This window comes from Peromyscus leucopus, chromosome 16_21 (genome assembly GCF_004664715.2).
Source record: "Peromyscus leucopus breed LL Stock chromosome 16_21, UCI_PerLeu_2.1, whole genome shotgun sequence".
In the NCBI taxonomy this organism is placed as follows: domain Eukaryota; kingdom Metazoa; phylum Chordata; class Mammalia; order Rodentia; family Cricetidae; genus Peromyscus; species Peromyscus leucopus.
In genome coordinates, this window is record NC_051084.1 from 11,508,606 (window position 1) to 11,533,029 (window position 24,424).

The 24,424-nt window shown below is 50.5% G+C and overlaps 1 protein-coding gene across 2 annotated transcripts; it reads left to right on the forward strand.

Annotated features, from left to right (window-relative positions):
* Window positions 1-152: 152 nt before the first annotated feature.
* Armc12 (armadillo repeat containing 12) lies at window positions 153-15,066 on the forward strand. Of its 2 annotated transcripts, none has more exons than XM_028888447.2 (6): window positions 153-463; window positions 1,323-1,468; window positions 1,667-1,801; window positions 13,633-13,806; window positions 13,983-14,054; window positions 14,526-15,066. In XM_028888447.2, the coding sequence occupies exons 1-6, from the start codon at window positions 160-162 to the stop codon at window positions 14,856-14,858; spliced, it is 1,164 nt and encodes a 387-aa protein (XP_028744280.1). In that variant the 5' UTR covers window positions 153-159; the 3' UTR covers window positions 14,859-15,066. The 2 variants fall into 2 exon arrangements, with proteins under 2 accessions (XP_028744280.1, XP_028744281.1); XM_028888448.2 differs by having other exon boundaries at window positions 154-382.
* The last annotated feature ends 9,358 nt before the right edge of the window (window positions 15,067-24,424 follow it).

Here is a 24,424-nt window from a genome sequence, read left to right on the forward strand (position 1 = left end):
TTGCGGCCTCCAAAAGCCGAGTCTTCTCCCCTTTGAAGCGCTCTGGGCCTCTTATTTCCCCTACATCCTTAACCCCGTCCACTCCCCCAGCTTCCTTTGTTGCCTGGGTTCCAATTCTACTAGCCTGGCTCTCGGCCCTGCCAGGGTTCTGGTTCCAGAATGTTCTCTGCAGGTGCCTTGCTCCTAGCTCCCACCTCCACACAAGACAGCACTGAAGACATGGGAAAGACCATTCCCCGGTGCCTGCAGCAACTGGACCTCCGCAAAAGCGTGGTGGGCCTAGCTACAGGTGCCGGGGCCATATACCTGCTGTACAAGGCCATCAGGGCTGGTATAAAATGTCAACCACCCCTCTGCTCCAACTCACCCATCTGCATCGCCCGTGAGTGTCCGGTCCCTGGGGAGAGGGCTCTGCCCCAGGAGGCACCTGCTCCCAAGGCCTCCCCTAAGGGAAGGCCCAAAGGTGACTCCTTCAAGCTCCTCCCTTCCTTTCTTCTTTCTCTCCTCTGGCCTGCCTCAGTTTCCCTCCTCCTCCCCAGCACCTGAGGCAAGGAGGTTCTGCTATAGAAGATAGTTTGGGGGGTCCCTGCGTAGCAGAGCTCATGGAGCTGGGCCCCACCCATTCTGTCTCTCTCCGTTCTGTGTGTCAGAAACGGAATCACGAGCTTTATCTGTCTTGCTCTCCCCCAGGAACTGGAGACATTGAGGGAAAGAAAAGTTGGGAGACTTTTTGCCCTAAGCTCCCCAGTAGGTCATGGGATACTTTAAATGTTTATTTTATGTGTTTCGGTATTTTGCCTGTGTGTGTGTATATGTGCATACAATGCCCATGGAGGCCAGAAGAGGGTATCGGATTGCCAGACTGAAGTAACAGATGGTTGTGAGCCACCGTGTGGGTGCTAGGAATCGAACCTGGGTCCTCTGGAAGAGCAGCCAGTGTCCTTAACCACTGAGCCATCTTTCCAGTCCCCAAAGGGTACTTTTGTGCCATCGGGAAAAGGGTCGCTTCTTTGAAAATTTTGGATGTCATCTGCCAGGGTATCCGATGAGAACAAAACCCTCCTTGCCTGTTACTGCTGCATGCCAGGAAAGTCGTGGTTGTGGACAGACCAATGAGCGAGCGGCGGGACTGACAGGACCTTAGTCATGGTCCTTGGTGCAGTGCCTGGCCTTTGCAACCAGTGCATGAGGAGCTAGAGGCAGCAAGAGCCTTCGTTTTAGAAAAGCCTTTGTCATCAGTTCCCCCTCCCCCACTTCCCAGTCCCTCCCTCTCATCAATTCTGAGTCCCGCGTCCTGAACTGTGGGCCTGGGTGCTGTCTAGGCCTGGCCATCGAGAGAGAGCGCCACGGGCGGGACTCGGGTGAGATTCGAAGACTCCTCAACTCTCTAGAGTGCAAACAGGACGAGTATGCCAAGAGCATGATCCTGCACAGCATCACCCGCTGCGTGTACTTGCTGGAGGCTGAGGTGAGGAGAGCTGGGGCCCCCCCAGTCAGTCTGGCCCCCGGCTTACTGCTCACCCCTCACCCCACGGCTGCCCGGGCAGCATCCTCAGACCTGTCCCTCTGGCTGGTGGTAGCAGGGGGAGGTCTCAGAGACTTGGGGGACAGTGGGCCCAGGACCCGGGCAGCGCCTGTCCCTCCTGCTTCTCCTCACACACTCTAGGCCTCTGCTTGTACTACCGATGACATCTGCTTGGTGGGTGAGATGCTGGATGATAAGGACAACAGCGTCAAGATCCAAGCTCTGAATGCACTTAAAGCTTTCTCTGGCATCAGGAAATTCAGGCTCAAGATCCAGGTGAGCCTGGGCAGGGTCCGCAGGATGTTCCCAGAGCCGGGGTCCTTTGATTTGCGTAGGGTGAATGGTCTTGTCCCATAAGTGTGTTTGAATCTGGGTGACACTGGACCCCTAAAGAGCAGAAAGTCCCTCGAGTCTTAGACACCAGTGCGTCACACACAGTTGAGGACCCTCTCATTTCAATGTTAGATGTGGTCTGACTTCTGGCAGGCTGGTTGTGAAGCTGGGGTTGCCACACCTCCCTGCTTAGGCTTGAGAATGTGCTGAAATGACAGGAGTCAGTTCCACACCAGCCAGACAGAAGAGAGGAGGTGTAGCTAGAGTTTTCCTGCCTGGCCCACAGTCAGGACAAATCTCTGTCACCCGCCAGTCCCACAGCTGCTCAGACCCAACCAAGTAAACACAGAGACTTACATTGCTTACAAACTGTATGGTTGTGGCAGGCTTCTTACTAACTGTTCTTATATCTTAAATTAACCCATTTCTATAAATCTATACCTTGCCACGTGGTTCGTGGCTTACCGGCATCTTCACATGCGGCTTGTCCTGGTGGCGGCTGGCAGTGTCTCCCTGACTCAGCCTTCCACTTCCCAGAATTCTCCTCCTCTTTGTCCCGCCTATACTTCCTCCTGCCTGACTACTGGCCAATCAGTGTTGTATTTACTAACCAAGCAGAGCAACACATTTGCCATACAGAACATCCCACAGCAAGGAAACCTAGGGCCAGGGTCGGGAGAAAAGATGGCTGTTTGTTTTCCGTAGGCCGAACCTTGTTGCTCTGCGTTTCTCCCGCACACCCCTGTGTAGGGATGACAAGGCCAGGGGCCGCCAGCTCTGCCTCCTCCCCTCTGCGGAGCTTGGAGTGGGGCTGAAAATGCCTGTCCCCTAACCTGGCTTAGTCCTTCTGGTGACCTAAGGGCTCAGCACAGGGATGTTCAAAGTGTTAAAATGCGGCCGGAGACCCAGCCAGCTCAGCTGGGGAGCCCTGGCCCCATCCCCAGCACCACAGGGGCCAGGTGAGGTGTTGCTCAACGGCAAGCCCAGGGTTTGGGAGGTGGAGGCAGGAGAATCAGGAGCTGAAGGCCATCCCAGGGTCTATGGTCTGAAGCCAGCCCCGACTCAGAAACAAACAAAAAAAGAAGTAAATTCTAAAATATAAGGTCTTTGACTCCAAAACTGCCTTCTAGCAAAATGCTTCTTTCTCACCAGTTAAAAATAGCTAAGGGCCGGGAGACTAAAAGTACTGAGCTGAGACTGATTGCTAGAAACCAGTGGATGGAGAGAACTGACTTTCCAAAGTTGTCCTCAGACCCCCACGTGCATGCCATGGCAGAGTGGACCCCAGGTCTTACACACACATAATAATCATATATTTTTTAAGAAGTAAAAAGTTAAGTATTTAATACACATACATACACACACACACACACACACACACACACACACACACACACACACACACATGTATTAGCTGTTTTTGAGACAGGGTTTCTCTGTGTAGCCCTGGCTGGCCTGGAACTCACTGTGTAGACCAGGCTGGCCTTGAATTCAGAGATCTGCCTACCTCTGCCTCCCGAGTGCTGGGATTAAAGGCACGTGCCACCATGGCCCTGCTTTAAAACATATATTTTGTGTGTGTGGAGCTGAAAGAATAACAATTCAAACAAAACCCAGGGGCAAGATGACCCAGTGGGTAAGGGCATTTACTTCTCGGACTGACCACCTGAGTTCAGTCTCCAGTGGATAAGGGTGCTTACTTCTTGGACTGACCACCTGAGTTCAGTCTCCAGGCCCCACATATTGGAAGGAGAGAACCAATCCCCACAAGATGTCCTCTGGCTTCCACGTGTGCACATGAGTGTGGCACCTTCCCCAAATGTGGCCAGCCCCAAGAGCATGGCTCCTCCACCCAACCTCCCCTCCCGAAGGGCTGTGACCTCACATTTGATGCTGTAGGGTGCATTTGTGCCGTTCGCCCCGCAAGCAGGCAGATGGGTAGAGCAGTTGGTTGTGTTTGACTCTGTGCACAGGGGTATTGTGTGCAAGGGGTATTGTGTGCAAGGGGTATTGTGTGCAAGGGGTATTGTGTGCAAGGGGTATTGTGTGCAAGGGGTATTGTGTGCAAGGGGTATTGTGTGCAAGGGGTATTGTGGATTAGTTACTTTGGCCTCATGGTGACGACACTTGACAACTTAGGGAGGAAAGGTAGACTTTGGTTCACAGTTTCAGGGGGTTCTGACCATTGTGGTGGGAACAGCATGGTGGAGCCCCTCAGCTTGTGGTGGTGGAGTGAGTGGGATGGGCTGTGTTTGGCTCAGATGATGGGGGTAGGGAGAGAGAGGACGGAGGGACGGATATAGCCTTTAAACCCCACCCATAGTGACCCCCTTCAACCAACTAGGTCCCACCCCACCCTCAAAAGGTTCTAGAACCTGCCAAACCCCCACCTGTGGAGAACACTTCATATTCATTGTTTAAAAATTTTGTGTATGTGTGTGTATATCTGTGTGTGGGTATGTACACATGAGTGCAGTGACCTTAGAGGCCAGAAGAGGGAGACACAGTCCCCTGAAGCTAGACCTAGAGGCAGCTGTGAGCTACCTTGCAGATGCTGGGAACTGAACCTGAGTCCTCTGAGAGACTAGCAAGGGCTGTTAACCTCTGAGCCACCTCTTCAGCCCCTGTACTTCATATTCCAAATATCAGATTCTTCCCCTGCCCCCGAGATGCATAATCATCTCCTAATGCATAATGAATATATTCCATCCATCTCGGAAAGTCTCCGAAGTCTGAACAGTTCCAACAGCGTTTGTAGGTTAAACTCTCCTCTGAGACTCGGCATGGACTCTTGTAAACCCCTGTAAAATCAAAAAGACATTCCCAACATATAACCCCAGAGTGAACATTCCCATTCCAAACGGGAGGAAGGAGGTGGCGGGAACAGGAGAGGAGAAGGAGGGATGGGAACAAGGCCACACCGAGGACAGATGTTAAATCCTGTAGCTCCAAGGCTGGTAGCTGAAGCCGTGGTGACGTGGAGTACCAAAGGGCTTGCTTATGTAATCCCACCCCTAAGGTCGCATTTACAACTTTTCTCAGCACGCATCCCACATTCTTGACATCCCTTATCTGGGAGTCTCCATTGCAACTCAGTTTTCCCCCACTGACCCTTAGGCATAACCCTCTGGGGGGGGGTGCTTCTAGAAGGGAACACAACTCTGTAACACTCTCCTCTTGTATAATATTAAGGGAACCAGCCTCAATATTATACATCCCAGGGGCTCAGGAGAGAGAACTACTAATGGTGAGGACTATTTTCAGGAAATAGAATCTCAGCACACCGAGCTCTATAGTCCACTTGCTTTAATTCCTCTGGCATAACATCCTTTATACACAGCTTCAGTTCTGTTCTCATGTCTAGCTCCTTTCTTGCCTAATTTCTCTATATTTATCTACTGTCCCCTCTAGGTTCTATCTTAATTCCTTCATCTAGTTCTGTCCCTTCTAGGTTCTCATCTATCTAGTTCTTTCCCCTATCAGCTCCTCTCCCGTCTCCTTCTCGCTCATCTGGTTCTTCCTCATCTTGTTCTTCCCCATCTGGCTCTTCCTCATCTTCCATCTCGTTCCTCTAGTCCTCTCTTTTAGCCCTTCAATCTAGTTCTTTCCCATCTCAGTTCGTTCCTCTCAAGTTCTTACCCATCTAGTTCTTCCATTCTCTTTTCTCTTCTCTCCCCGTGCCCTGGAAGTCTCGGTATATAAAGGGAGGGTCCGAGCTAAATTGTGTAAAGCTATTACTTAACGTCCACCTCTCCTAGGCGGTGTCTCCTTGTGGAATTTACCATAAGTCAGGAGACTTGCACGTGGGCTGTTATCATTGTTAGTCCACCTGGGACTAACAATGGGCACCCACCTGGGTGGTGTTTCCTGTAGTCCTTGAAAGTGGCCAAGGGAGATAATCTGATTCCAGAGAAAGCCTTTCCTGAGGCTGTTCTCCAAATACCTGGAATGTGTATTCCAGAGAGTGATCAGTCTACACTGTTAGCCCTTCTTAGGGAAAAGTCAATTGGGAAAACTATGAAGGCACACATGATTTTCATAACAGAAGACAGCTGATATATAACAAGCCAAGTAACACCAAAAACTCGTTGGGATTTGGCTTCCTCTGGAGGAATTCCCTGATTCCTCCAGGTAGTGACTTTGCCATAATCAGCTGAGTTCTTATGATATATTCCTGCGGCCCGCAGTACTCTCCCTGGCTTCCTGGGCTTTGGGTTTCTTGCCTGGCTTGAGCTTCTCTGTTCTCTGGAATCTTGGTATGAAGTCTATGACTCCATAAATTTTGTACCGTGCATGCCTGCAAAGCCAGCCCACGATTATGATGCCAAGTTCTGCTGCCAGCTTGGGTGGCGGCGAGGCCATCTCGCACCACAGCCACAGGGGCCTTTGAGTTGCCAGGGCAGCTGAACACTTTTCTACGTGGCCCTGTGAGAACAGAGCACCCCTGTGGCCCTCCCTTCTGAAAGGAAAGTCTTACTAGTGAATCTGCAGTGTCATACCCTGGGGTCTCACCTCAGACGTCCAGAAGTCACCTTTTCCTATTGACTCACGCCAAGAGTTCACCTTTTCTTTAATCTGTTAATCTCTTTAACAAGTTTGGCCATTTTCTCTGCAATTTTAAATATACTCCTCTAACATGTTCAAATCCCGCTCTGCCCTTTCCTCCCAATTTTCACTGTGAGTCTGGCTAAAGGTGGTCACCAATAACCATAGTGCCACCATCACCGCACCACAGCCTGAATGTTGTGCTGTCTTTAAAATCGCTCCACCAAATCAATGGGCCTAATGCTTTTAAAATTCAACCTCATGGGGCTGGAGAGATGGCTCAGCGGTTAAGAACACTGGCTGTTCTTCCAAAGGTCCTGGGTTCAATCCCAGCAACCACATGATGGTTCACTACCATCTGTAATGAGATCTGGTGCCCTCTTCTGGCATGCAGGTGTACATGCAGACAGAATACTGTATACATAAATAAATAAGTCTTAGAAAGAAAGGAAGAAAGAAAGAGAGAGAGAGAGAGAGAGAAAGAAAGAAGAAAGAAAGAAAGAAAGAAAGAAAGAAAGAAAGAAAGAAAGAAAGAAAGAAAGAAAGAAAGAAAGAAAGAAGAAAGAAAAAGAAAGAAAGAAAAAAATTCAACCTCACTCAAAATTTCAAGGCACAGGAAAAATCTAGACAAATTCTTCACCAAAAGCAGATGAGCCATGGTCCAGTTCTTAACCCGATTCTCACTCACCACCTGAAGCCTCCCAGACATAGTCTGTATGTACTGTTTGGTGTCTACCAGCATTCTATATTCTAAACGACCCCAGAGTCACCTGTCAATCTCCACTTCCAGTGATGTAGGGAGTTCCTAGCATGTATCTCCAAGCTTTTCCAAAGTCCTCCTCAAGTTTCGAAGGCCTAAGAGCCACACCGTCAGGCTGTTAGCGACAGCCCCACCCCTGGTACCAGTTTCCTGTATGAATTAATTTTTGCAGTATTACCTCCATGGGGGGTGGGGGTGGGGGGGCAGAAACAGCTAAAGGAGGAAATGTTTATTTTGGCTCACGGTTTCAGGTCATCACGGCGGGGAAGGCGTGACAGCAGCTTGGCCCACGGTGGTAGGAGCGGGTGGTATAGGGGGTGCATGTGACAGAACACCAGGAAGCTGAGAAAGACACAGGAACCAGAGGCAAGGACCAGCCTTCGAAGGCCCACCTCTTGGGACCCACTTCCACCAGCGAGGCCCCACCTCCCAAAATAGTGCCACCGACTGGGAACAAGGATTCAGAACTTGAGCGGGGGAGGGGGCATTTTGGTTTCAAACCATACATGTGTGGTTTGTAGTCTTGTGTGGTTTGCTTTCACACTTACGCCAAACATCAAAGAGACTTAAGATTTAGCCTTCCCTGGATGCTTTGTCTCTTTCTTTTGATAGTGGCCAATGTACAGTGGTCTGTCTTGTGGCCACCTCACTGTTCGCCCATTGCTGGACACCTGCGCTTTTCCTGGTAGCTCCTGCACTTCCATGAGCGCCCTGTGCACATCATCCTCCACGTAGCCCTGGGAACATTACTGTAGACCAGTCTGCAGGATGGGGGAGCGCTTGGTCCAGGGTGGTACCCGGCTTTCCCACAAGTGTTATCCCAGTGTATCATCCCACCAGGCCTGCGTGACCAGCCCTGTTGGCTCAGTCTTCACTCACATTTGCATATTCCAAATTTTAACATTTCCGTCCTGGTTAGTTTTCATGATCAGCTTGACAGAACCTCAGCTGAAGAGTTGCCTCTGCCAGACTGGCCTGTGGGCAGTTCTGTGAGACTGCCCTGACTGAGGACTGAGGATTGGTGTGGGGGGCCCAGCCCACTGTGTGTGACACCATCCCTGGCAGGTGGGCCTGGGTTCTCAAAGAAATTTAGCTGAACATGAACCAGTGGGTGAGCTAGAAAGCAGCATTCCACCATGGTTCTTTTAAAAAATAAAGGAAAGAAAGTTTTATTTTATTTTATTTTATATGTATGAGTATTTTGCCCACGTGTATGTATGGGTGCTACATCCATGCCTGGTGACTCAGACCAGAGGAGGGGCCTCCCTGTAGGTGCTGGGAACCGAACCTGGGGTCCTCTGCAAGAGCAGCCGGTGCTTTTAACGGCCGAGCCACCTCCACAGCCTCTCTCCTCAGGGCTTGTCTCCAGGTTTGTAGCCTGCGTTCAGCTGTGACCTCAAGCCAAATAAAACTCCTCCGTTCCATGTTCTTTCAGTCATGGTGTTAGTCACAGCCACAAAAACAAGCCAGCTAGAACTGTTCTGTAAAATTGCTTGGAAACAGGGGCCGGAGAGATGGCTCAGGGGTTAAGAGCACTGGCTGCTCTTCCAGAGGACCTGAGTTCAATTCCCACCACCCACATGGCAGCTCACAACTGTAACTCCTGTTCCAGGGGATCGGACACCCTCACACAGACATGGATGCAGGCAAAACACCAATGCACAGAGAATACAAATAATAAATTAAGAAATTTGTTTTGAAACAAAAGTTTGGGCTGAGGTATCATGGTGTATTTCTGAAGTCAGGGGATCATGAGTCTGAGGCCGGCCTGGGGCTCTAAAGTGAGACTATTTTGAAAACAATGAAATTTTCCTGAGGTCTCCACTCGCTGGTGCTTCCCAGTCCCCACTGAGCACCTTGGCGCTCTCTGTTGCCAGAGGCTCCCCGGTCCTCCCGGGTCACCTGCTCTGGTCCTCCTGGGTCACCTGCGAGCATCTTCCGCTGTGAGAGAGCCTGGGGCTCCACCCTCCAGAGTTGGGTTCCCCCAGGGAGCTGCCACCCTGCTTGTTCCTCACCCCTCAAGGGATTGATGCTCTTCATATAGTGAAGGCTGAGCCCTTTCTATTTAGAGGTGCTTTCCAGGTCCCTGCAGCCTGGGGTGGGGGTCCCCTGCTTCCTCCTGGCTACCAGATACACTACCTAGGCCTTCTGGAGGGCCTCTAACCTGTCTGCCTCTCTCTCTCTCTCTCTCTCTCTCTCTCTCTCTCTCTCTCTCTCTCTCTCTCTGTTTCTCTCTCTCTCTCTCTGTTTCTCTCTCTCTTTTGAGACCGGCTTTCTCTGTGTAGTTTTGGTGCCTGTCCTGGATCTTGCTCTGTAGCCCAGGCTAGCCTCGAACTCACAGAGATCCACCTGCCTCTGCCTCCCGAGTGCAGGGATTAAAAGCGTGCACTACCACCGCCCGGCTACGCCTCACTTTCTCAACTCGACCACCCTGTTTGCCCTTCTGGGGAGCTCTGAGCATGAAGTGTGACATTGGCCATGGCCATGCCTCCTTGCCCCGACCACAGCCATTTAAAAGAAGCTCAGACCCTCCCCTCCCTGTTCCTGCACCTGTTCTTTCTGAGGCCCTGCCCCAGACTCTCCCCTGGCCCACACTCTCCCCTGCCCCAGATGCTCCCCTGCCCCAGATGCTTTCCTGCCCCAGATGCTCCCCTGCCCCAGATGCTCCCCTGCCCCAGACTCTCAGCAGGCAGTGGGAAGACAGGGAGCACTTAATTCCACAGGGACTCCCCCTCACCGCTGTAGGACCAGCTTGGGCTTGTGTTTGGTGGCCATTCTTAGTTCAACATCTCAAACCTCAAATCTCCCTCTGTCTGCTTTTCTGTTGACCCCTGGCACTGAGTAGGGCAGTGAAGAGAGATGAAGTGTACTGTCCCTTGAGGGATACACATCCGAACAGGGTGAGTCAGGTGACACACAGAGTGTGTCAAGAAGGGTGACAGCTGTGATCCCAGCACTCGGGAGGCAGAGCCAGGCAGATCTCTGAGTCTGAGGCCAGCCTGGGCTACAGAGTGAGTTCCAGGCCAGGACAACCCAGGTTACACTGTGAGATTCTGTCTCGAGAGAGAAAGTAAGGTCACGGGTGTGAGAGGGTCACGTGGGGTGGGGTGCAGCTTTGAAGGAAGTTATCTTTGTTACCTCTGTGGTGAAGCCTTTGTGACGTCAAACATGTGCTCTTTAAAAGAACAAACAAATAGGATGTGGGTTTTGGCTCAGTTGGTAGAGTGGGAGCCTAGCCTTGGAAAAGCCGGGCTCCATCCCAATCACGCATACACTGGGTGCGGTGATCCCAGCACTCAGGAGGTGGGGCAAGGAGGTCAGGAGTTCAAGGTCAGCCTCAGCTATATAACGAACTTGAGATCAGCTTGAGGCACATGAGACCCCATGTAAAAACAAAAACAGAACAAACAACAACAAACCACATGTCTAATGTGGGATGTGTGGAGACGCTATACAGAGCGCTGATGAGGGAGCTTCTGGGTATCTGCCAAACCTGACAGCCTGAGAGAGCCAGTTCTCACAGGTTGTCCGCTGACCTCCATTTATGTGCTCCCCACCCCACCCTGTACACCCCCCACAATCATAATCATAAAATTAAAAATAAAAAATTTAAAAGCATAGCTAAAAATAAAAATTAGTGGATGGGCTGGAGAGATGGCTCAGAGGTTAAGAGCACTGGCTGCTCTTGCAGAGGTCCTGAGTTCAATCCTCAGCACCCACATGGTATGGCTCACAGCTATCTATAACTATAGTCCCATGGGATCCGATGCCCACTTCTAGTGTTTAGACTTGAAGACAAAATATCCATATACATAAGTACATATTTTTTTTTTTTTTGAGACAGGTTTTTTCTGTGTAGCCCTAGCTGTCCTGGATCTCGCTCTGTAGACCAGGCTGGCCTTGAACTCACAGAGCTCCGCCTGGCTCTGCCTCCCGAGTGCTGGGATTAAAGGTGTGTTCCACCCCCGCCCAGCAATAAGTACATAAATTTTAAAAAAATTAGTTGACAACACCAAATGCTACAAAGATGTAGCAAAACTCAATGTCTCCCACATTGCTGATGCGAATATAAAATGGGAGAGCAGCCATTCTGGAAATCAGCTCCATAGTTTCTTAAAACATTAAATATACGTCTATTAACTGGTAGCTGCACTTCCAGACTTTTATCCTAGAGAAATGGAAACTCATGGCTGTATAGAAATGGTATGTAATTACTCATAGCAGCCTTATTTCTATTTGGCTCAAACTAAAAGCTACCAAAACATCTTTCAATAGGTGTTTGGTTAAACTGTGGTATATCCATTCAAAGGACTGCTACTCAGTAATGAAAAGGAATGGCAAATTGGTACATATGACTTGGGTAGATCTCAGTGGCATTATATTGGATGACAAGTAGTCAATCTCTCTCTCTCTCTCTCTCTCTCTCTCTCTCTTTTTAAAAAAAAGATCTGTTTACTTATTATGTATAGTATTTTGCCTGAACATATCCCTGAAGGCCAGAAGAGGGCACCAGATCTCATTACAGATGGCTGTGAGCCACCATGTGGGTGCTGGGACTTGAACTCAGGTCCTCTGGAAGAACAGCCAGTGCTCCCAACCACTGAGCCATCTCTCCAGCCCAAATAGCCAATATCAATAGGTCTCATGAAGTATAATCTCATTTATATGACATTCTCAAAAAATCATGGAGTTGTAAGACAGCTCAGCGTTTGCCGGGGTGGGGAGCAGGTGGCAGTGACTACAGAGGATCCCAGGGGAGACCCCTGGGACAGTTCCGATGGGGTAACGTATCGATGGCGGTGGCCGTTAGGAAGATCTGTCTGAGACGCAGACTCGCCTTGTTAGTGCCATCTCTCTAGTGCGGTGCTGCGCTGTGACTGGGTAAGGTGCGTCCCCTGAGGGAACGAGCCAGGGGACTTCTCACTATTTTTGCAGCTTCCTGTGAATTTATAATAATATAAGTAAAACACAAATAATTTACTTAATATTTTAAACTTAATATGATAAAATGTTTCAAATGTGTGTGATGGTTTTCTGTATTTTTCTTTCTTATTTTCTTTATTTATTTTGTTTTTTTGAGACTGGATTTCTCTATGTAGCCCTGGCTGTTTTGAGGCTGGCCTCAAACTCAGAGATCCTCCTGCCTCTGCCTCCCCAGTGCTGGGATTAAAGGCGTGCACCATCAAGCCCGGTTATTTTTCTCTATTATTTTTTAATTTTAATTTTTAAAATTTTAATGTTTTGATTTACTTTTAATAATAGTTTATGATTATTTAAAAATAAAAGCTATGGTGTTGGAGAAGCGACTCAGCGAGCCTCCTCAGGCAGGTGACCAGCTGGCGTGTTCAAGGAACACCTCAGAGCCCTTCATGGTGGGCCCTCGCTAACAGAGACAGGACGAGAGCGTTGAGGATCGGGGCAACTGCAGCAGAGCGGGGTGTGTGTGTGTGTGTGTGTGTGTGTGTGTGTGTGTGTGTGTGGTGTGTGTGTGTGCGCGCGCGAGTGTGTATGTGTGTGTGTGAGTGTGTGTGTGGTGTGTGTGTGTGAGTGAGTGTGTGTATGTGTGGTGTGTGTGTGTGTGTGTGTTGTGTGTGTGTGTGTGTGTGTGCCTGTGTGTGCCTGTGTGTGTGCCTGTGTGTGCCTGTGTGTGGTGTGGTGTGTGTGTGTGTGTGTGTATGTGGGGGGGGTGTGGGGGGTGTGGGGGGTGTGGGGGGTGTGGGGGGGTGGTTGTGTGTGTGTGTGTATGTGTGTGGGGTGTGTGTGTGGGGTGTGTGTGTGTGGGTGGGTGGGTGTGTGTGCGTGTGTCCAAGGACTTGGGCTTTTTACCTAGTGAGCGGCTGGTGCGGAGGAGAGAGGAGCCGAATATCTAAGGCTGCAGGTGTTCTGAACCAAGATACCACGGTGCCTGTGTGGTCAGAAGACAACTGTGGAATTGTCTCTCTCCTTCCACCCACTTCCTGCCTTTTTAGGGTTTGAACTCAGGTCGCTGGGCTTGTGCTGTAAGCCCCTTTACCCTCTAGACCATCTCACCAACCCCTTTTGCTGGGTTTGGAGAGAAAACTAAAAATACTTTCTGAAGGAGGAGGGAGGGAAAGGGAGGGAAGAGAGAATTGGAGACAGCTGCAAGTTGGGGTTTGGAGGGAATGTGAGACCTTTGGCCAGGACCAAGGAAGCAGGTCTGGGGTAGGGAGAAAGTGGCATTAATGGGTGGGCTGGTGACTCCCCTTCACCATGGGGGTGGAGTGGAGAAGAGGGGGCTGGGCAGAATGTTTAGGAAGACTGAGAGAAGAGCCTGACAAGAAAAAAAAATCCACGCGAGGTAGGAGTGGCTAGCCACGGCACGTGGTGCTTCCAGTTCAAGGCAGGGAGCATCGTCTCCTGGGTCCTGGCTGGGTCCCTGAAGGGCGCCATGGAGCACAGTGTGTCAGGGAGGTCACCATATGAGAGCAGACCCATCTCTCTACCCCAGGAGCATTCCATCAAGGTGCTGGAGCTGATCTCGACCATCTGGGACACGGAGCTGCATGTGGCTGGCCTCCGCCTCCTCAACAGCCTCCCGATGCCCGACTACGTGCACCCGCAGCTGCGGCGGGTGATGCCCGCCTTGATGGAGATCATGCAGTCAGACTATATCTTGTCACAGGTGCCTGCCCACAAGACCTCCCTCCCTCCTCCCCCCTCCCCCCTCTCCCCTCCCCCCTCCCCCCTCCCCCCTCCCCCAGGCCTGGAGCAGCACCTAGAGGAAAGAGCAGAGAGGTTCAAGCCACCCCCCTGCTGAGGCCCAGACCCGCCAGCCCTCTCCCCCTGTTCCTTATTCAGGTACAAGCTGTCCGCCTCCTGAGTTACCTGGCCCAGAAGAGCGACCTTCTCTATGACATTCTCAACTGCCAGGTGAAAGGAGATGGAGATGGGCTGATGGGACGCTGATGCAGGTGTCGGGAGGGTTATGGTCACTGGGTAGATTTTTTTAAAATTATTTTTTAATGTGTGTGGGTGTTCGCGTGTGTCTGTGCATCACCTGTGTGCAGTGCCTGTGGGGGCCAGCAGAGGGCGTCAGAACCCCTGGAACTGGAGCTCCAGAGGGTTCTGAGCCACCCACGTCAGTGCGGAGACTCCAATCCAGGTCCTCTGCAAAAGAAGCTAGAGCTCTTAATCGCTAAGCCATCCTTCCAGCCTCATACATTGAGTCTTCACCTTAATCTCAGGAAATCACTCCTGTTCTCCGACCATGATGTAATTTCTCTGGAAAATGATAACGAAAGGGAAAGGCGGATGTAGGTTACCAGCGGGGAGCCAAGGAGAAGCATTAGAACATGCCGGAGCTCACGGGTTCTCTTGTACCCTTGTACCCGCCCCCCACAGGTGCACTCCAACTTCCTGAACCTCTTCCAGTCCTCGCAGCCGGGAAGCCTGCTGTTCGAGGTGCTGGTATTTGCGGAGCGGCTGAGCGAGGGTCGGAACGCAACCCACTACCGAGCAGTGAAATGGCATTACAACGAACAGTCCCTGCACGAAGCCCTCTTTGGGGACGAGTCCAGACTGGCAGACCGCCTGCTTTCCCTGGTCATCCACCCTGAGGAGGAAGTCCAGATCCAGGCCTGCAAAGTCATAGTCAGCTTGCAGTGCCCGCAGGACTTGGGGTGCCGGCCCTCCACCTGCCGTCCCAGCCATTCCTACTTTAAAAACGGGGAGTAACGTTGAGGAGAACCAATAAATGCGTAAGGGAGGGAAGCGTGAGGCTTCTGGAAGCACTCGTCAGTCCGTGGCCTCCCAGGGCCTGGGTGGAGGCGCTGTTCATCAGGACCTCCGCCTAGGCCGTGGCACAGCATGGGCGAGTCTCCCAAACACACCCCACTTTTGTGTTTGGGAGACTGACTCCCTCCTTCTGTGGCTGCTCTTCAAATCTGTTTTTCTTTTTCCATTTTTTTTTGTGGATGGTGTGTGTGTGTGTGTGTGTGTGTGTGTGTGTGTGTGTGTGTATGCATGCATGTTTCCGTGTGTGGTCACATGTGCGCGTTTGTGTACATGTGTGTGCTTGTGCATGTGGAGGCTCTCTCTCCGTGTCAGGCTCCACCTCCTCCACCTTATTCGCTGAGGTGGGGTGTCTCAGTCAAACCCACTCACTAATGTGGCTAGCCTCACCAGCTAGTTCATTCTGGGGATCCCGTCTCTGCCTTCAAGGCTAGGACAGACAGACAGCCACTCTGCCCACCTGGCATTTGCACTGGTTCTGAGGACTCTGAACTCGTTCTCACGTTCACATGGCAAGTACTTTGATCCCCCAAGTTGTCTCCCAGATGCCTTTTAAAACCTGAATGTGGAGCCCATCCTTTCCTGGGAGGATGTGGGTGCTGTGGTGTGTGTGTGTGTGTGTTTATGGAACTACAGTGAAAGGTGATTGTGAACCACCATGCAAGTGCTGGGAACCAGGTCCTCTACAAGAGCCATCAAGTGCTGGAAACGGGGGTGGGTGGGGGGTGGGGTGGGGAGCCATCTCTCCAGCCTTCCAGCTGTGGTTTAAGAATCTCCCCCAGTCCCTCCTGTTGGGAACGGTGTGGGCTTTTAGGAGGCGGGCCCTTGTGGGAGATGCCTGTGTGGGGCTGTGGGATCCTGGCCTCTTTCTGCCCTTCTGTTTGGTGATATATCTGTTGGCACACAGTTCCCGCTGTGACATGCCACCATCCACCCCAGGCCTCACCAGAGGCTAAATCAGGGGGCTTGCCTCCTCCTGGATTTAAAACCTTCAAAACGATGGGCTTAAGCTAGGCATGGTGGTGCCTGGCTTTCACCCCAGCCCCCGGGAAGCAGAGGCAGGCTGATACATGTATCTTACACTGCACATTCGCTCGTATTCCGTCGGCTTGCTCCTCTCGAGAACCCTAATACAATGCCCTACCATCAAGGCACTTTTATTCTACATTTTTATTTTGTGTACATGTGTATCTCTGTGTGCACCCATGCCATGCCACAGCACATGTCAAGACAAATCTGAATACTGTGTATTCTAAAGTACAAAACAGAGGAAACTGTGTCTGGGGCCTGTGAGATGGCTCAGTGGGGAAAGGTGATTGCTGCCAAGCTTGAGGACCTGAGTTCAAACCTCGGCACTGCACAGCAGAAGGAGAGCCCTGACTCCTGCAAGCTGTCCTCTGACCTCCGCTTGTGTGCCGCGGCAGGAATGTGTGCCATGGCAGAAATGAATGTGTGCCACGGCAGGAATGAATGTGTGCCACAGCAGTAATGAATGTGTGCCACAGCAAGAATGAATGTGTGCCGCGGCGGGAATGTGTGCCACGGCAGGAATGTGCCACTCCACACATCTGCAAACCTTTCATAAATTTAATTTTTAAAGAAAAAGTGTTTTTATTATTTCAGAGTAAGTTTCCCTCCTGAGGATTTCGGTCTTTAGCATCTTTGAGAAACATTGACAATCCGGGTAGGGGTAGCAGTGCTGGTGTGACCCTCAGACTCACGTGGGGTGCGGTACACAGACTCGGAGGGCCATTTGGTCTTCCTCTACATTTTGAGTATCACAAACACACGAAATGTCCACTCCGCTCTGATTGGTGGTAAAGGCTGAGGACCAGGACAACCCAGGTTGTTGACCTGAAGCCAGAGGACCTGAGTTTAATCCCCAGAACCAATGTTAAAAACCACACAGGGTCACAGCGGTCCAGGGGCAGCCAGGCAGCTCTGTGACCGGACAAGCCCCTGCCAAGGTGGACACAAAGACCCCGGAAAAGGATATGTCCAGACAGGAAGTGCAAACGGGAGGAAAGGGACCAAGGGGCAAACAGGCCAAGGTTGCTGACTGTGAGCTACAGATCCGACTGCAGAAAACCAGACAGAACCAGAATCATCAGGCCTCTCTGCAGCAGAGAGACAAGAAGCCAAGTGTGACCGTCCTGTTTGTCAGGGGCCCCGAGCCTCCGTTACAGTCCAGAGGGATAGTTTATCAACTAATTTATTATTTTTAAAAATGATTTGTTTCTTTTTGAGACGGTTTTTCCTTGTAGCCCTGGCTGTCCTGGAACTCGCTCTGTAGACCAGGCTGGCCTTGAACTCAGAGAGATCTGCTTGCTTCTGCTTTCCGAGTACTGGGATCAAAGGCATGTACCACCACCTCCAGGCCTATCAACTCTTTTATAAATATGAATTTTTTGGCTGCTCTAGAAATATTGTAAAATGGAGGGTGGGGAATCCTACCATATCCTATTTTTAAAGTGCAAATTACTTTTTAAGAGGTGAAATCATAACTAGACAATGGTGGTGCACGCCTTTAATCCCAGCACTTGGGAGGCAGAGACAGGCGGATCTCTGAGTTGGAGGCCAGCCTGGTCTACAGAGTGAGTTCTAGGACAGCCAGGATCATTTCACAGAGAAACCCTGTTTAAACAAACAAACAAAAAACCCACAGAAGATGTGAAGTCATTTGGTGGTTACTGTTTGGTACAACCAGAAGACAGCGGGATACTGAATCTGGGAGGCTGTGGCTATCTCTGGAGTCAGAGTAACACTCCATAGAGATGGCTAGATTTTTGTTTTGTTTATTTTCATTTTATGTGCATTGGTGTTTTGCCTGCATATATGTCTGTGTAAGGGTGTCAGATCTTGGAGTTACAAAGAGTTGTGAGCTGCCATGTGGTTGCTGGGAACTGAACCCAGGTCCTCTGGAAGAACAGCCAGTGTTCTTAACCCTTGAACCATCTCTCCCACCCAAGGTGGCTAATTGTATATGCTACAATCAAAGCACACTAAACTGCAAATTAGAGCACCAGCTGTGCATCTGTGTCTGCTGGAGAGACGGCTGTGGGTGCTGGGAAGTGAACTCTTTTATATTTTGGTTGTGAGTCTATCCTTTAATGGCTGAGCCATTCTCTCCAGCCCATGTCTGGAATATTTAAAATTCTATCAGGTCTCCTGTTTCTAGTAGAACCGTTTCCTATAAAGCCACTCCTCACTCCTTGTCCAGTCAGGACTGTGATGACTCTGGTCACAGCAGCCCACTTTCCCCAAAACTTGTGATGATGTGCTGTGAAAGACGGAGGAGTATAGACCGTGTGTGGTATAAAACTGTGAGTCAGCGCAAGTGAAGATTCCAAGCCTCTGACTGTTATTCTGGGAGGTCTTCAGGGAAACTTGCCAGGTCTGAGGCTGGAACATCACTGAGTAATTGTTCAAAAAGAAACAACATGTGACTCCAGAGTTTTGGTACATCACGTGACTCCAAGTTTTGGTACATGTGTTAAGAATTGAAATGTCTGTATGCTGATCCACAACCAATAAAATCTCACTTGTGGGGAAGAAAAATAAAACAAAGCAACAACAACAAACAAGGCTGGAGAGATGGCTCAGTGGTTAAGAGCACTGGCTGCTCTTTCAGAGGTCCTGAGTTCAGTTCCCAACACCCACATGGTGGTTCACAATCTGGCTCCAGTTCCGGGAACTAACAGCCTCTGAAGGGCACTGGGTACAAGATGCAGAGAAAACAAAACCCAGCCAGGCATGGAGGTGTGTTGTTGGTTGTTTTTGCTGTTTTGGGGGGGCCTGCCACCCAGCTCCCAAGTAAATAACTCATGGAGGCTCAGTCTTACTTATGAATGCCCGGCCTTAGCTTGGCTTCTTTCTTGCCAGCTTTCCTTAACTTTCTGTCTATCTACCTTTTGCCTCTGGGCTTTTCCAGTTCTCTTACTTCTGTAAATCTTACTCTTACTCCATAGCTTGCTGTGTAACTGACCCCTGACTCCTCTTCCACTGGCGCCTAGCAAGCTCTCTTTTCTTCCTCCCAGATTTCTTTCTCATTTATTCTCTCTGCCTGCCAGCCCCGCCTATCTTTTCTCCTGCCTTGCCATTGGCTGTTCATTTCTCTATTAGACCATCAGGTGTTTTAGACAGGCACAGTAACACAGCTTCACAGAGTTAAACAAATACAACATAAACAAAAGTCACACACCTGAAACTAATATTCTACAACAGCAGCGTGCTTGTAATCACAGAACTGGGTGGACACAGACAGAGGGGGTCTTGTATAATATTAGGGGAACCAGCCTTAATATTATACATCCCAGGGGCTCAGGAGAGAGAACTACTAACGGCAATGGAAATAGAATCTCAGCACACCGAGCTCTATTGTCCACTTGCTTTAATTCCTCTGGCATAACATCCTTTATACACAGCTTCAGTTCTGTTCTCATGTCTAGCTCCTTTCTTGCCTGATTTCTCTCTATACTTATCTATTGCTCCCTCTAACTTCTATCTTAATTTTCTCATCTTAATTCTATCTCATCTAGGTCCTTTTCATCTTGTTCTTACCCAGCTAGTACTTCCCCATCTGACTCTTCCTCATCTTCCATCTCATCCACACGTACTCTCTGGTCAAAATCCTCCTTCTTCCTCTCCGTTCTCTGTCTCTCAGTTCTCAACGTCCCTCCTAAATCTCCCAGGAATCCAGTTATAAACCCAAGCAATAACAAGCCCCTGGTCCAGCAAGGTCACCAGGCTTGAATTCTACAGAGTATAAAGATAGGTAAGAATTGTCCTCAGGCAGTGACCATCAATCAGGCTTTCTTTTACAACCCAAAATGGGAATGGTAAGAGGTCAACTGAGTGCTAATGACCTGTTAGTATTTCAAAAAGGGGATCTATGTGCTCATCTACATTCCTAGATGTGGTTAGGTAAGAAGTTAGGGGTCTATTAGTAAGGTTGTATAAGAAAGGAGGGTCTCACCCTAAATTGCACAAGAAATAAAGCACCTGACCTAGGAGACAGGTGTTGTCTCGTATGGCCTTGGATGCTTGATAGGCATTTAGATAAATACACCTTAGGAGTTCTTGGAAGCACACAAGAAAATCATTTTAGGAACCAGCTATATATATATGTATATATGTATATATGTATATATATACAAAATATAAGTGTGTATGTATGTATATAAGCTAAAATATCACCAAGACTCCTTAAGCCATGGCTTGACCTTTGGAGAAGCCCTTGACTTTTCCAAGTAGTAGCTTTTGTGATAGTAGCTGAATTCCATTATTTTTTTCTGAGGCGCCGGGCGGTGGTGGCGCACGCCTTTAATCCCAGCACTCGGGAGGCAGAGCCAGGCAGATCTCTGTGAGTTTGAGGCTAGCCTGGGCTACCAAGTGAGTTCCAGGAAAGACGCAAAGCTACACAGAGAAACCCTGTCTCAAAAAAAGAAAAAAAAAAAAAAGAAAGAAAGAAAAAGAAAAAAAAAAAGGAAAAAGTGGATGGCACCCGAGGGAGACCTGAAGTGGTCCTCTGGCTTCCACAGGTGTGCACACACATTTCTCTCTCACACACACACAAATGGAATAGTAATGCCAAGATGAAAGAGAAAGACCACAGACTGCCTAAAAAGTCACATGGACAGCCTGAAGGTGCTGGGGTGCTAACAGGATGATGAGGGGACCCCAAAACAGCCCCACTGGAAAGTTTCCACCCAGCATGGAGAGTGCCTCTTCAGAGGCCATAGATGTAGCCCCACTCAGTTCTGTTCCCCAATATATTCTACCCTTCCCCCACCCCAGGCCACACTCAATTGGGACAGAAGTGCGTACGAATGACCAAGAGGCACAGAAGGTGGCTGGGGTCTCAGACAAGGTTCCGGTGACCCTCCCCCCTCCTTCCCTGAGGGAGTGGTCAGCAGACCTGAGGGCGGGTGATGTGCTCTCGCAAGCAGGCACACCTAGTCTCATGAAGACGGACGACCTCATGCTCAGAGGACCACGGCCCCCGGCAGTTCCGGTGATGCCCCCGGCGTTTCCGGTGATGTGGTTGGACACTGCTGATCTCACATACACTGACTGAATAGACTTAGGGAGGAGGACAGGGGCATTTGTGGAAGCTTAGGGAAGTGGGTTTTGTCTGTGCCTCCTCTGCAATCAGCTCTGCTTCTGTGCCCGGCTCTCAAAGGTCAGGTCTGCTGTCCACTTAGAGGTTGGGCGAGCATACCAACTTTGGGGACTCTGGGTGATTTTAGCCACCCACTGCTGTTTTGGACCCTCAGTGCCATCGTAGTTGGGTGTGAGTCACTTCTTTAAGAATCCAGTGACCAGGGCTGGAGAGATGGCTCAGAGGTTAAGAGCACTGACTGCTCTTTGAGAGGTCCTGAGTTCAGTTCCCAGCAACCACATGGCGGCTCACAACCATCTACAATGAGATCTGGTGTCCTCTTCTGACCTGTAGTCATACATGCTGTATACAAAATAAATTAAAAAAAAAAAAAAAAGAATCCAGTGACCAAAACCAATTTGGGGAGGAAAGGGTCTATTTGGCTTACACTTTCAGGCCACAGTCCATCATTTAGGGAAATCAAGGCAGAAACTAAAGCAAATGGATTTTTTTTCTAACTTGTTCTTTGGCTCATGGTCAGTGAACCTTTTTATCCAGCCCAGCCGCACCTGCTTAGGACTGGCACCTCCTAGGCCAGTCAGCAGTCAAGAAAATGCTCCACAGACAAGGCCACAGGCCAATCTGAGGGAGGCAAGTCTTCATTTGAAGTGCCTCCTTCCCAGGTGTGACGGGTTGGCCACCACACTGTCTCTCCCCCCTTCCTGGGTCTCTCAGTCAAACCCAGAGCACTCAGCTAAGACTAGTTTTGCTAGCAAGCTTACTGGGGGGGGGGTTCCCCACGTCTGCCCCCAGGGGCTAGGTTTACAGGAGGAACGCCAACCCCCCTGGCATTACGTGGATTCTGGGGACCTGAACTCTGGTGTGCTTCAACCACTGAGCCACAGTCCACACTTGCTCTTAAAGACCCTAAAGACAGCCGGGCGGTGGCAATGGCGCACGCCTTTAATCCCAGAACTCGGGAGGCAGAGCCAGGCGGATCTCTGTGAGTTGGAGGTCAGCCTGGTCTACAGAGCGAGTTCCAGGACAGTCACCAAAACTAGACAGAGAAACCCTGTCTCAAAAAAAATCAAACCAACCAAACAAAAGAATCTCATGAAAGTCACACAATTGGTAGACAGAGACTTTCTGATAGAGACACAAAGATGTCTATGGCAAGGTAGACAGATAAACCAGGGGGCTCCACTGTGGTAGAGCAGCGGGTGTCCACAAGGGGGCCCCACCGTGGTAGAGCAGCGGGTGTCCACAAGGGGGCTCCACCGTGGTAGAGCAGCGGGTGTCCACAAGGGGGCCCCACCGTGGTAGAGCAGCGGGTGTCCACAAGGGGGCTCCACCGTGGTAGAGCAGCAGGTGTCCACAAGGGGGCCCCACCGTGGAAGAGCAGCGGGTGTCCACAAGGGGGCTCCACCGTGGTAGAGCAGCGGGTGTCCACAAGGGGGCCCCACCGTGGAAGAGCAGCGGGTGTCCACAAGGGGGCTCCACTGTGGTAGAGCAGCGGGTGCCCACAAGGGGGCTCCACCGTGGTAGAGCAGCGGGTGCCCCATAAGGGGGCAGTGAGAACAAGCAGATGCATCAAGACCAGCATTTCTTAAAGACCAAAGAGATTAAGATTAGAAAAAAAAGTCCTGAGAGCTGGGTGTGATGGCTCATCCCTGTAATCACAACACTTGGGAGGCTGAGGCAGGGGGATTGCCATGAATTTGAGGCCAACCTGGACCACATAATGAGTTCCAGGCCAGGCGGGGCTACACAGTGGAATCCTATCTCAGAACAGAACTGAAGCTACCAAATTCCCAGCACCTCCTGTGGGGAGCTGGGCATCCAGGCACTCACCTGTGATCCTAGCCCTCGAAAGGAGGAGGCAAGAGGATCAGGAGTTCAAGGCCAGCTCAGTAAGGCAGGGTCTATCAATCAAATGAGAATCATGTGAGACCCTGTCTCAAGAAACCAAAAGAGGGCCGTGGGAAGGCTCAGTGGGCAAAGGTGCTTGCAGCCAAGACTGAGGACCTGAGTTCCGTCCCTAGAACTTAAATGGCAGGAGGAGAGAAGAGCTCCGTGGTCCTTGTTAATGCCGGTGCTTACATGGTGGCAATTGTGTCTTTCCCCATTTTAAAAAAAAAAAAAAATCCTTTAATCTCAGCATTTAGACAACAGAGGCGGGTGGAGTTCTGTGAGTATGAGGCTAGCCTGCTCTACATAACTGTATGGTAAGAAGCAATCCCTTCCCCTAAAAGGACACAGAGGCCTCCACAGAGCCTTGCATGAAGGAGATACACCTCAGGACGTGTGTGTGTGTGTGTGTGTGTGTGTGTGTGTGTGTGTGTGTGTGTGTGTGTGTTCCTGGCTTCACATGTCTGTGGACACAGAACTTTTCTTTGGGGTTTTACATGTAAAATGTTAGATTTGGTGGCGGGCTGGGGGTGTAGCTCAGTTGGAAGAACGATGACCTAGCGTGCACAAAGCCCTGGTTTAATCAACACTGAATAAACCAGGCACGGTGTCATGCCCCAAACTGGGTGTGGTGGTGCATGCCTGTGGTGCCAGCACTCATGAGGTGGAGGCAGGAGGGTCAGTGTGTGTGTGTGTGTGTGTGTGTGTGTGTGTGTGTGTGTGTATGCACACACGCGCACGCGCGCATACACATGTGCCTCCTATGGAGGTCAGAGGACAATCTGCAGCAGGTGGCTCTCTCCCCCAACCATGTGGGTCCTGGGAATCTAACTCAGGTCGTCAGACTTGGCAGTAAGCAACTTTATCCACTGATCATTCTCACAACCCACAGAGTTCCAGCCCAGCCCAGAACATAGGAGACTTTACTTTTAGAATAAACCATGACAACAAATGAAGTTGTTTGTTAGTCTGAGTTCCTTTCCCTTCCCTACTGGTAAGGAAGGAGTCTTCACTGACAGGGGACTGGGTGTCAGTGTTGAGACTTGGTCAACTGTGTCAGTGAGCCCATGTGTCTAGCCTGCATATGAGCACTGTAGGCGGAGCACCAGCTCCCAGCATCTCCGGGATGTGTGGACGGCTCATCCAAACAGCGGTTGCACAGAGAGCCCCCTCTGGCCTCCTGAGTAATGCCCGGCCATGGACCATCTTTCTAGAAACAGTCCCCTGCCGCTAGGGGTCAGGCTATGGGGCAATATCCCTGGCTACTAGGTAGGACCGTCCACCTCCGTCTTCCAGGCTGCGGTACCAGGACTAAAGCCCAGCCAGGTCTTGAGAGCAGCTGTGTCAGCTCATGTAGCTCCCTCTGGGTTGCTTCCTCTGAGAGCTGATGTGGGCCAGCGGGTCCGGGAGGAGACAGGAAGGCACTGAATGTCCCCGTCCTGCCGTCACAGGGATGTGTGTAGGAGTAGACAGGATGGCTGGAGGTTGGCTCCCGCTGTCC

What these genes read in the sequence shown, in the direction of transcription:
- Armc12 (XM_028888447.2), top strand. Translation starts at nt 160, where the DNA reads ATGTTCTCTGCAGGTGCCTTGCTCCTAGCTCCCACCTCCACACAAGAC. An exon ending in CCCTAAGGGAAGGCCCAAAG is followed by an intron (nt 464 to 1,322) that starts GTGACTCCTTCA and finishes GGTGCTGTCTAG; the next exon opens with GCCTGGCCATCGAGAGAGAG. An exon ending in AATTCAGGCTCAAGATCCAG is followed by an intron (nt 1,802 to 13,632) that starts GTGAGCCTGGGC and finishes TCTCTACCCCAG; the next exon opens with GAGCATTCCATCAAGGTGCT.